The sequence below is a fragment of the Gopherus evgoodei genome, chromosome 18 (assembly GCF_007399415.2).
Source record: "Gopherus evgoodei ecotype Sinaloan lineage chromosome 18, rGopEvg1_v1.p, whole genome shotgun sequence".
Lineage (NCBI taxonomy): Eukaryota > Metazoa > Chordata > Testudines > Testudinidae > Gopherus > Gopherus evgoodei.
In genome coordinates this window covers 15,301,196-15,314,291 of record NC_044339.1, presented here as the reverse complement: position 1 = coordinate 15,314,291, position 13,096 = coordinate 15,301,196, and the positions used below count along the sequence as shown (strand labels likewise).

Here is a 13,096-nt window from a genome sequence, read left to right as displayed (position 1 = left end):
ACTCAAGTTTTTCCACTGATTCACAGGTTCTAAGGGCCCATCGGGATCCTCCAGCCTGACCCACTGCAGAGCACAGGCCAGAGACCTGGCCCTAGAGCAGAGCTTTTAGAAACACATCCCATCTTGATTTAAAAACGGCCACTGATGGAGAATCCACCACAGCCCTTGGTAAGTCATTCCAATGGTTAATCCCTCTCATGGTTACGAATGTACATCCTGTTTTGTCTAGCTTCAACTTCCAGCCACTGGATTGGGTTCTCCTTTCTCTGCTAGATGGAAGAGCCCGTTGTTATGTATTTGTTCAACACTTAGGTACCTGTAGACTGTAATGAAGTCACCCCGTAACCTTCTCTTTGTTAAACTTAATAAACCAGGTTTCTTATTCCTTTAAATCATTCATCTCCAGACCACTTGGGCAGGTTGGGATTGGTCTCCCAGCCACCTGGGCGCCTGCCTTTTAAGAGGGAGGAAACTTAGAGGAGCTAATTAAGCACTAGACACCTTAACTCACCAATGGGCTACTCGCCAATTAGGCACTTCTCAAGGTGAGCTGAGGTGGCAGAATCTGAACATAGTCATTATCGTGTGCCGGCTTGCAGTTATTAACCAGATCAAGTGCTGGCTAGGGCAGTGGTTCTCAACCAGGGGTCCGGGGCCCCCTGAAGGGCTGCAAGCAGCTTTCAGGGGGTCCTCCAAGCATGGTCAGCATTAGACTTGCTAGGGCCCAGGGCAGAAAGCCAAAGCCCCATTGCCTGGGGCTGAAGCCCATGGCCCCAAGCCCCGTCACCAGGGGCTGAAACCGAATCCTGAGCAATTGCCTGTGGCGTGTGGCCCAGCCATATGCCCTGCTTGCTACCCCCTAATGCCAGCCCTGGCTTTTATATACAAAAAGCCAGTTGTTGTGGCACAGGTGAGCCATGGAGTTTTTATAGCATGCTGGGGGGGCCTCAGAAAGAAAAAGGCCTGTGGGGATTCACTCTGTGGATCCCTCTGCTCACGCTGCGAGCCTCTTTTAAGGGAGACACAATTATCAAGGTGCCGGAAACAGGCAGCATCCTGGTCACCTCCCCGCCCCGCAGCACTGCTTACTAATAACCCCAGACACAGGGAGTGCTGGAAGCAGGGGAAAGTTCCCTGCCTCTGGTTTTAATTTCACGTCCTGGGAAAAGACAGAGGAGCCGGGTTTCGGTGGGGATATTACATTACGGGGTCCACGGCGAGGAGGGTTTTGTGCTTGGCTGGGAGGAGGGAATTTGAAACCAGCCAGATTGGATTGCCGGGGGGGGGGAGAGGGGGGAGCAGGGCAGGCAGCACTGCTAGCAGACAAAACAAATCTCTTCCCCCTTAACCAACCCTCCGCAATGCTGGCTACAGGCGTCCCTGGGGCATTTGCAGATAACGCTCCCTTGCTTTCCTCTAAGCTGTAGCTCACTATAAATCTGCCTCCTCCTCCCATGCCCCCTGTCTTCTGTCTCCATCCCCGCCCAGTGTTCAGCATCATTAAAAGGATTTTTTTTTATGGGTGTGATTTCTAATTGAATTTGCTAGACATTACCCGACCAGGCTTTGCGATGAATTACTAACTGGAACCTCATGGCATTAGGTTGTTGAATGCTCTGTCTCACCCCTCTCAGTTTCCTCTCCCACCCCAGAGAAAGCAGGGCTTTGCCAAGCTCTCAGGACCAGTATTTCTCACCCTCTCTCTCTCTCTCTCTCTCTGAGCCTCTGGCAGAGCTACAGCACTCAGTGGTTTGTAGCGGCACTATAGATCTTGGAGTGTAGCTACAAGGGGGTGGAAATTAGCGCGAGTCTCAGGAACAAAAGCAACCAGTGTATGAGATAGAGGGGAATAAGTGATTCTGCAAGTGAGTTGGGCAAAGTGTGCCCGCCTTCCCTGAACCCAAGAGGGACTGCAGCCAGGACAGGAGTGTACAGAGCTGGGCCCTGGGTTCTAACAGGATGTGGTCTTGCGGCTTGGCCCGGCCCACTGTGCACTGTAACTATGTGCCGCATCATGACGGGGTTTGCACAGGACAGTGTGTTTGGCCCATGACCATTACAACATGGGGCTGCTGGCCTGGCAACATCTGGAGCATAGATGGGAGGCCCATGGTGTCATAATAACTGGGTCTGGAGTTGCAAGTGGTGGCCACCAGCTCTGGTGCAGAGCACCCCAAGCCCTGCAATGCCCACTCCAGAAGAGCATCCGCTAAATGGCGTGGGCAGGCAATTCTGGGGCTAGGCGCCACTCCTTCTCCAGGTTCCATTTCCAATTTCAGTGGAACCTTTTCTCCTGCCTCTGCCTTGCTGACCGTCTGCCACCTCCCCTACCTGGCAATCCTGGTAGCCCTTGCCTACACGCCACTGGGATCTTGCCCAGGGCTGGCGGCATCTGGCCCCAAGCAACAGCCATCAGAGCTATATTCCAAGTGCTCTGTGTCCTCCCTGCTTTCTCTAACCACTGCCCCACTCTATACCCATTAATGCAACATCGGAAACATCTGAATCCCTTGTGTAAACACAGAGACCAACGTGAACCTCCCCCCGCAATTTTGGGAAAAAGTTGGATGGGAACTTTGTGGCCTGAGTTCAGCACTGATATCCACAAAGCCCAAATTCAGACAGATGCAGATTAAGGAAACCGGCTGCCCTGCAAAGAATCTGGAATGTAAACCTCTTGAGTGCCTGTTTTGGTCAGCAGTTAAAGGAGGGTTTTGCAGGCAGGCAGTTGAATGTAATGCAAAAGGAAACACCGATCTTCCCATGTGTTAGGGTAGGCCCTACATATTTTGCAGAGCACTGCATTGCACACCTGCAGCAGAGGAGCTACTGCAGCAAGCAGAGTTGCTAATATGTCCTTCATACACACGGCTGATCATTTGCATCGGCACCACTGACTGGACGCAGTTAGTAACAGACACAAGGAGCTCTGTCCAGAACCCAAGGATCATCATTGATCTCCCTCCAACAACCAACAAGAATAAAAGGGCTTTACACAGCTACTCGATTCATCACTTATCCTTCACGGAGGAGACAAGCGCCAGTCCCAGTGTGGAGATGGGAATTCAGAACTTCTGGTACCCATCTCACAATGCTACTAGCTCTTCTCTGCAAACCCAGTTAGCCTGCAGGGCTGATTGATGCCACTTTGCATTAGAGTAGCTGCTGTCAAAAGTCTATCCAAATCCAGTGGCCGGCAGCCAACTGCAAATTAAACCAGCCCAGCTCACTGTGGTGGCAGTCCTTGGTGTGGGTTTGGGAGTAGGTGGCTTTTCCCCCCTAGAGATTCAGCAATGAACCAGTGTCCCAAACGGAGCCTGCTGGATGGCAGGAGAAGCAATCTTTCAGAGATGATGTGAAACCAAAGTTGGGAGTGGTTGGGGGGTTTTTTGGTAATAGCTTTTAACATCAGTGACCCGGTCAAAACATATATCAGTTCCTACATTCCTCCTATTTAACCTCTTCTGTCATTTCAGCTAGAGAGAGCGTTCAGCACCACTTCCACTCCTAAATTAAAGTGGAAAATTGCTGTGAGCTGTTAAACAGCTGCCATGTTCCACCTCAGAGATGGCTGCCTCTGAGCAACTCCTGCCTAGTTTGTATGCGTGATTCTTAAGCTTGTAAAGAGCTTTAGGATCCTTTGGATGCGTTAGGCATAGGTTCTTATACACGTATGCACAACGGCTCAAACAGCGCAATGAATACAACCTGAGATACACGGTATAAAACAAGGTGCAATTCAACTGCCTGCAGATAAAGTGCTGACTCTGGGAACAGGAAAACAACCCTCTCCTAATACCCACAGCAAACCCACAATGCGATTTCATCGGAGCTGACTGGGGAAAGTCATGTGGTCACGAGCGACTTTGCAGAATGCTTTTTATCATTCAGCAATCCACACCGCAACGTCCACATGCTGCTGGAAAGGCCAGAGCAAGCATATCAGCAAACTGACGTGCACAGGGAATCCATCTGTAGCAGTCAGGAAGGCATGTAGCAGCAGACAGAGAGGTGTTCCCATAGAGGGGCGAGAGTCGGGGGAAACGGCCAGATGGAGATTCTGGTTTCAGACATTATTTAAGCAGGCATTCCTCTCCCTGGTCAAATTGTACTGCTTGGCTAGAAACAGCCGCTGCTATTAGCAACCTGGAGATCACCCGGATTCTAAAACCTATGGGGATGATCACCAATGTTCCTTAAAGGGGATCCTACCAATCAACGTGTCACGTAGGCTTCCAAACCCCATTAAATTCTTTATTGGTTGTCTTTGAATACTTTGTACCTTTGCACCAGCTCTTCACCCCAAAAGGCAGAAGACCCCATGTTCCCACCCAATCCTGAACCAAGAAATCAATATCTACAGCCCAACTCTCAGGAGCAGCCCTACCAACAACAAACCAGCAGGAACCTTCCTCTCCTACAGCCCCAAAACCAAAACCCAGCATGCACGGCACAGCACTCAAGAGCAACCCTGTCACAACCAAAATGTCCACCCCTGCCCTGAAGCACAATCCTACCACAATGAGCCAGTGCCCATGTGATGAAGGCAAAAATATTAGCTTACAAAATGGATACTAGTCTTGGAGTTCCAAAAGTTTTTGGGTTTCTAAGACTCATTGAAAATAGGATTTTAAAACCTCCAAAGGACACCTCGACACCATCCTACCAACGTGGGGAGATTGTTGTTTTATGGCGGATCCAATCTGGTTCATTTCTGTCTGAAAAAAGCAGTTTTGTGGCAGACTCTACAAAGGGCCAGGGCCAGAGACAAAGCACTCTCCAGTCCATTAGGTGTATAGAGAAGGTACAAACGCAGCAGCACATTTATAGACTCCCAGTGCGATCTCATAATTAATTACCCACTGGTATTTATCCATACTACCAAGTGCTGCTGGAATTCACGTGATAGCAAATGGAAACTATCCAATGCACTGGGAGTTCCCAAATGCTCTTGCTCCCCCACGTACCAACCCTCCCTCAATTCCTTCCTACTGCCACTAGGGATAACACTTATCTTTGCTAATCCCAACAGCTGACCTTTGCATGCAAGTGACTGTCAGTGCTCTGTGGTGTGTTCCCACGCCCCTGCAAGATTATTAGTAATGGCAGACTGGGCAGCTATGACGATTTGGACCATCTGTGCTTAGGCAGAAGGGGGTTTGTGCGTGTGGAAAGCGTGGCTGCGACTCGCGAGAAATGCATCTGTGTTGTTCAGGTTGGTTCCTCATTGGTTTGGGCCTGTCCACAACCTGCAGGCCTGTGGGGAAGGGCTCAGCTCTCTGGGAAGGTGAAAAGCTACCATGCGATCAAAGACAGAAGGGGAGCGTGGGGTCGAGGTCACTTGCCAGCCTGCACCGGAGGACTGCCCACTCAAGGGTGCAGAACGGGGCGTTAGCACACGCCACGTCGGGAGGATGCTTTTCAAGACAAATCACTGATAACATCCTGCTGCAATATGTGCTTCTCCTTCCCTTCGTTCAGTTCCCACCCCCAGATTCTGCTCCCGTCAGAAAACGTTAATATCCTACTGCTTCCCCATGTCATTACTGCCCGTCTATGTATATGTTTTACATGCACGCGCACTCTGCCCATACGCACATGGCACACAATTTTAAGTAGATTAAGTGCTTTGCTGCATCAGGACCTTATGCATATGTTCTGAATCGAGGCGAATATATTTATTGCAGTCTCCCTTAATTTTATGCAGCACCACAGGCATGATTTCTTGGTCTCCTAGTTCTCCAAGTCCCCTGATCAATAAGCTTGGACCCCAATTTAATGAGAAGGAAAACTGAGGGCCTGGCCACCCATTATGTGACACTAAGTATCTGGACACTTGCATTCAGTTCTTGGCATTGGCATTGTTTTGCTGCATAGAATCATAGAATATTAGGGTTGGAAGAGACCTCAAGAGGTCATCTAGTTCAATCGCCTGCTCAAAGCAGGACCAACACCAACTAAATCATCCTAGCCAGGGCTTTGTCATGACCCTGAGCAAGTTACTTCCCCATCTCTGCCTCAGTTTTCCCATCTGTAAAACAGGTCTCAAAGGTGCTCAGGCCCAGGACCTATCTGATCTCTGAATTTTAGTTTTTTTTTCTAAAAGAAGAATGTAAATAGAGAATTCTATCAGATCAGGACTAGGCTGAAATCTTGCCGCATACTGTTAGGGTCAAGGGTTGGAATTGCCTGTGAAATCTGACTTCCCTAATTGACACAGCAAGTGGCATCTCTGATGGCAAAGTCAAATAGGACTTCAGGATGAAACCAATAGCAATCTACAGAAGTTGCTCTAAAAACCTATGGAGCTGAATGGAAAATGAGATTCTTTCTGAAAATGTTCTGAGCTTCTTATAGAATTTTATTGCAGGGATATAACTTAATAGAGAATTCTATCAGATGACTCAATAAACTTAGAGAAAGAAACTGGTTCTGTTAAATTCTATCAGACGACTTTTCCATAAGGGGGGAACTTTCTTCTTCTTGTTAATATCACACACAATTCTGCTTCCAAGCAAAACTCTGGGCTGGCTTTTAACTTGGCAGAACCCAGCACCTCACAACGAATAATACATGTTCAGTGAGAAACAGGTGATGGAAAATTACTCCCAAGGAAGCAGCAATGGGGCTAAGTTCCTGAACATGGCTGTAACATTCAAGAGTGCTTTGTGCTGACGGGACATTAACTTAACTTCCACGGTTGCCAGGCAACACGGAGTTTGATGGAGGGAACCGTTTTAACAGCTGCCCTTTTACACAGACAAGTGGTCAATTCAGAAGCTCGGTTTTCGTGTGGAGGGGAAGAAAGAAGCAGGAAGAAAAGCTGCATTATTTGACTAAAAGATCATGGTTTATCATTCTCTGTATCCCACCCTCTCGAGTAAAAAAAAAAAAACCAAACCTCTTAGATTAGTCTTAAAACCTATTAATATGCTGTTAGCGCAATCTCAAGCCTCTCTTTGCAAGTTGATTTCCTGCTGCTACTTCAGTAAAGAAATGCACGCGTCGCAGCTACACTGGCTGTCAGTCACAGGTTTGGGAAAAGTGCATACCCAGTTTCGAAAGTGACAACTGGCTCACCGTGGGAACATCTGATGGATTAATTATAACCAGGAGACTAAGACAAAGGATAAACAAAGCCAGAATTGTATTTATTCCCTACATCAGAAAAATAATGGTTTGGTTTAACAAGATTTTAATAAATTAAGGCTGGGATTTTAAAAGGCATCTATGGGAATTAATCATCCAAATCCCATTGAAATCATGCACCTTTGAAAGCCCCAAGTCTGCGTGCTCAGTAAATAATTAAATAAACCATTGCATCGCTGTAAAAATGACACTATAGAACAGCCGCCTTTGTGCATCACCAGAACACAGCAGAAATGCTCCTCCAACAACCAGTGTGATGCCGTTGATTCAGTTTCAAGGCTCTCTCAAGTTGCTTGGCACAAATTTATGAGGCAAAATAAACTAGAAAATGCACATTTCCTTTCCAAACAATTTAAATTAACAGCGTTCTATTAAAATCGAACACACAAAACCAAGCTGGACCACGTTAAAAATTCACAAACTGACAAATGAGCGATGAGAGAAAGATCTGCCAAATCCACTGCTTTCCCCAGTAGTACTCTCCTTATCAGGCTCTTTTCCTGAAGCTGGGCTCAGCGCAGGGAGATTTCATTCTGAATCAAAGAGCAACTGATGGGTTTCAAGAAACAGTGCTGGTATTAAAATGGGCCCGTCTACATTTACGATACTGGCACTGGAGCAGCTACACTGCTGCAGTCACTCCGTTGCAAACCCTACTCTAGACATGCTGCCCTGATGGAAAGCAGGACGTACACCACTGTGGCCATTTACTGGAGTTGGCTGTACTAATACAGAAGGGTCTAAATCACACTTCTCTTTCCCTGAGGCGTCTGATCACTTAGGTTACCCAATTCCAGATTCCCCAGGCTCCACACATCCCATAAATACCTCCACATGCTAAGGACTAGTTATACCATAACTTCACAATGGACAGGCAGGTGGCTTTGCATGGATTGGGCCAGTAAAGATTTGCAATGTTGGCCCGCTCCTTTGGTTGCTGGACTCTGAGCAATTTATTATTGAACAGTCAGACTGGAGAGGGAGCTCCCCTTCTTACCCCATCACCACCTCTCCTTGGCTCCTTTTACCTGCCTTCTACCCTTTCCCCCAGCTTCTCCCTCCACCCTGGGGCAGACTGCAGGCCTGTTGGTTGAGGCGAGCCTGCAAACGTCCCAGCAGAGATGGGCAGAGAAGCCAGGCTGCACAAGCAGGATAAATGTGAGGCAACACTATCTAGTGAATAGAGAAGAAACTCCAAGTCAGCCGTTCCAAAGTTCCAGCCCCAGCTCTGCCTAACTCGCCCTGGGTTTACCCCAGGCCAAAACACTGGACATTCTCACCTCCCAGCTGGGGCGCTGAGGGGATTGATTACTACTGCGACAAAGTTCTCCTTCAAGGCTAAGCATTACTAGGGACACAGAGCCGTGGGGTTCTTTAAGGAAGAGAGCTCCGGTATCGTCAGGAGGACATGCCTTTAACGGGAAGGTGACCTGATTTTCCACAGCGTCAACCACTCTGCCAATGACACCTCCTTGCCACTTCCCCCTCGGCAGAACGCAGCAGGGTAGGGGACACAGGTGGCGGGGGGGCAGATACAAAAAGAGGTGTTTTAAGTTCAGCTCCATCCAGCCCTGATGGAGGAAGGCTCTGTCCCCAGCAACGGTAGCCAATGAGTGACACAAGGAGTTTGCCGCGCACAAGAGGCCAGCTATCTCAGCAGTCTCTCCTACGCCCTTGCCATCAACCTCCAGGAACTACCTGGAAAGGCAGCTTATTCAGCTGCCCAGTGAGTGTGGTGGCCAAGGTTAAGATCCGGTAGGTGCAGATTTACTATCAAGATCCTGCCTAGCTCGGATAATGTACGTGTGTATTCTCCCCGCAGCGGCTGAGCTCTATAAACACTGATTTCTTGGGGGGTGGGGTCTTTCCAACATGACCCACTATTTCTCTTCACTTAAAGGGCCATCACGATGACTGCTTTGTTCTGGACACGCACCCCAGAACAACTGACTTTTCACTTATCCTAACAAGCCAAGCGATGCCTACCCAGTGACCTGCTGTTCAGATCAATGTGTGTTTAAAAATAAAATAAAAAAAACCAACCACCACCTCTTGCACTTCTCTGGCATATTAACTCCCGATGAATCCTGTACCCCTTTGCAAATTAAATAGAGGGGAAATCCCTTCTTCCTCACGATGAAATGCAGTTGCCTCTAGAGTGAAATGCATTAGCTAACAGTACATCACAGGCTTGGAGAGGACAGGAGGCACACTTTACCCGACTGAGCAGCTCCCGGAGCTGGGAGTTGATGGAGGTAGAATTTAAAGGTTTAAATTGAAACAGATCGGGACAACAAGGACTAGAATTCCTACTTTGGGGAAAACATGCCAGGGAATATTTAATGAACACAAGTGGTCACAGACGCTGTCTTACACTCAACCCAGGAGTCTGGCAATTCAGCCCCATGGTAGCAAGAGAGATGCAAACACCAACCCAGAAACACCCTGTTTCTCCTCCCTGAGTCTCTCATGTATGGATCACACCCAACTCCACCTGGCTTAGAGCATCTGACCCAGGTGGGACAGCTACAGTCATTGCTCTTTTGCTGTCCTATGAACATGGGTGCAAACAAATCTCCTTTTTCATCTCTTTTCAAGGCAGTTTAAGGCGTCTACTTTTTAAAACATGGTTTATGGAACAAACACCAAATCTCTAGGCGCTCTAAAGCCAGGACATCAGCACCTGGCTGACCCTTCCCAGTGGCCTAAAACAGATCACCCTGCCAGCGAGCCTGCTATACTCCTACTGTTCCACCATGCCTACAAGGATCACCACAAAGCTGTGAGATGGCACGGGCCTCCCCCTTTAACTACCTCGCTTGCAAGCTGCAAGGTTGGACAGCTGGCAGTGGAGGAGGGCTTGCACGCTGCAGCAATGTCTGCAGCTTACACTACACAGGATGAAGTCCCTTCTTTTGCGCCACAGAACCTTGGCCAAAGTCGGAGATGACGAAATCTGCATGTAACACTTGGAGAATCTCACAGACAGGTTTGTCTCAAGTGCCCCACTCTAAACCTATGAGTGAGATGGAGTTGGCGGGGGGAGGGCTAGACACACATGCAATATGGCTAATTCACTAAATACTTAATGCAAGCAAAACTAATGCAGAAGTAATAACAATCCAGCAGAGCTTTCCGAGGCCACAAGGAATGTGCAGAGTGCTCCAGTTTCAATTCCTGCCCTTAATGAGTGGTACATCACTGACCAGAAAGGAGAGGTTTTTAAGATGGCTTTGAGCCTTAAAAACTGAAGCCAATCCCCTGTAAGCAGGGGTTCTCCACCTTCTCAGCTGTACGGCAAGGAGAAGTTAGGGAAATGTTCCTCCCGGTGAGAACAATGCATGTCCTTCCACTAGCAGAGCACAGGATGCAAAGAGCCAGGGTCACGTTAACTTTGACAGCTCCCGGAAATGTGGCATTTGATACTGATCAGGGAGGACAGGAATGACATAACATGCCACTGCATCTGCCTGATCCACACTCCATGGTGGGACAGGCAGCCAGTGGCTCTATTCGGCTTGCTCAGCCGTGGGCTGCTGCTTTCAGTCCCCTTAGAGTTAGGCTGCTGGCAAGGGGAGAGAACAGTGGGCTATTGGCAAGCTGCAGTTCGTAGTCACCTCAGCAGAAGCAGTGGCCAGCCAAGGCGTATGATCAACGAAGCACCTGACAGGGCTGAGGACCATGTGGGTTCTTACCTGTATTCATAGTGATGCGACATGAAGCCAGAAGAGGGTCGGATGTCTGCCTGGGCCAGGGTTTTAATGGGAGATTTGAAAGGTTTTTCAGAGCTGACTGAGCGGAAGGTGCTGAAGTCATGGGTCCCTAGGAGGGAATCTGCTGCTTCCTGCATGGCAGGCACGTTCAAATGGCTGGAACAAAATGGAGAGAAAACCATCAGCGCAAGGAGGAAGGTTGTAGGGTGAGTCTGGAAGCACGGGAAGGTTCTGCACAACAATGTCTTTGCGGGGGTTGAAGAGAATAAATTTCCAAGAAGGGCCCAAGGCCAAGCCCCTGATTTAGACACTCTAGAAAAAAACGGGGAGCGGCAAGTAAAGGATGGGGAATTCCCATATTGCAAATGGGCCCCTCCCTTATAATGGCCTGAATCAAAAAACATGGTGCCAAACACCCCTGAAGTTTAGGGGTGTTCCAAACCCCAATCCAGAAGTGAATTCTGTTCACCTCTAAGGGCCTATTACTGCAAAGGTTTACACAAGGCAGTAGCTATCAAAGAACTTCTAGATCTCTCGTGACTGCAGGATCTGAACACCTCCATTAAAGTTACTGCCCTGAAAAAAACACAAACCAAAAATCCTCTCTGGAGGATGAGGTTCTTATAAATTAAAATGGAAATTGCAGAGAAATTCACAACACAAGGACAATTATCTAAACCATGCATTTGGAATAGCCTGCTACAACCAAGCCAACCAGAAGGTGCAACTGACTGGAGATGGAAGAGGAACTGATGGGTAACAGCACAAGCTTAAGGCATTGCAAACTCTCAGTGAGAAGACAATGTAAAGGGCAAAAAGTAAAGTTAACATTTCTAATTGCCATTCAGATTTAATAATCCAAAATGTTTAAAGAGAGTAGGGTTTTTTTAAGGTTTTTTTGTGGCAAAAAATGGTGGGTTTGTTTTGGAGAGTTTGGAAATGGAAATCACCAAAGGAAGTGTCCATTTTTGCTTAGATGTTTTTGGGGGAGGAAGGCGTTGAGAGATAAACCACAAAAATGCTGTGGTTTTTGGCTGAACATTTTCAGGTTTTCAACAAAAGCCCCAAAACTTTTGAAGAAAAAACTTCAAAACTTTTTTCCATTTTTGTGGAAATTTTTCACAGGAACAAAACAAAACGAAACAAAAAGTATTTCCCAACTAGCTCTAAAGGTGATACTGGGAATACAGAAAGGAATCTGGTTAGGAAATTTTAAACTGAGAGTGTCCCTTTAATAGATATTTATGCATTTAGGGCTGACGCTGCTTTCCACTGAAATCAGTGGGAATTTTCTCTCTGGATTTTGTTAGAGTAAGGATCAATCCAATTAGTAAGTTGCCTCCCACTCAGAGTTTGTTGCAGTCTGTCTTTACCCATGTGTGGTATTGTCCTTTGAGAAAATTAACTGCAACATCTGGGCTAAATTAAATGTTTCACAAAGCTTGAGATTAGGGTTTATTGTGTGTGTGCAATATATAATTTTGCAGTTTTAAGCTGATTTTTTCCCTCCCCAGACCACAAAAAAGAATCCACATATTTCACATTAGGACAATATAATTTCGATTTCTCTGCTGGGACCATCTGGGATTGTTATGCTGGTTTTATAAGAATATATGTAATGAACAATGTCAAGTTATTCCATTAGTGGTGATAAAACTATTGTAACTGACTTTGAAGTTATAAAACTGTTTTATAATGTGATTGAAAACAGCTCCAAAAAAACCCAATATTCTTGAATGTGTATTTATTAGAGTATATGCCAGTAAAAAAATGAGGATAGCTTGACGTTGTTTTATTCTTTAACTCACAATTTATAATATCTTAAAGCTTGAAACCAACATCTTGTTTCTTTACTAAAATGTTTGTAGCCTCTATTGCAGGTATGCTGCTATATTACTAAATGGTTGTTTCATAGGTACCCATCTGCAATAACTGGTTTGCTATTCCGAGATTGTTTATGAGCACTGGGTTACGCACAGTGGTTTGTTTTTGTAGGGTTGCATATGAATGATTGGCACCTGTTCGTTCATTATTTGAATACACAGTATTGTAGAATGTGATCAGGGAGAAGAATTATATGGTTTTGCAAACAGAGGCAAGAAAAAAAATATTGAGCTGTCAATCTTGACTGGACTGTAAAGCGCAGACTATCCTTAACTTTAAAATCTGCAAGGTAATGGGTTTCTGCACATTTGTTTCTTGTTGGATAATTGCACCCTAGACTGTCAGAATTA

At 46.8% G+C, this 13,096-nt stretch overlaps 1 protein-coding gene across 5 annotated transcripts in view; it reads right to left on the bottom strand.

Annotated features, from left to right (window-relative positions):
• PUSL1 (pseudouridine synthase like 1) overlaps positions 1–13,096 on the bottom strand; it is a 70,069-nt gene that overhangs the window by 23,986 nt on the left and 32,987 nt on the right. For all 5 annotated transcript variants that reach the window (XM_030537461.1, XM_030537460.1, XM_030537462.1 and 2 more), the window contains one exon: positions 10,845–11,018. In XM_030537461.1, the coding sequence (XP_030393321.1) occupies positions 10,845–11,018 (174 nt within the window). The remainder of the gene's footprint in view (positions 1–10,844; positions 11,019–13,096) is intronic.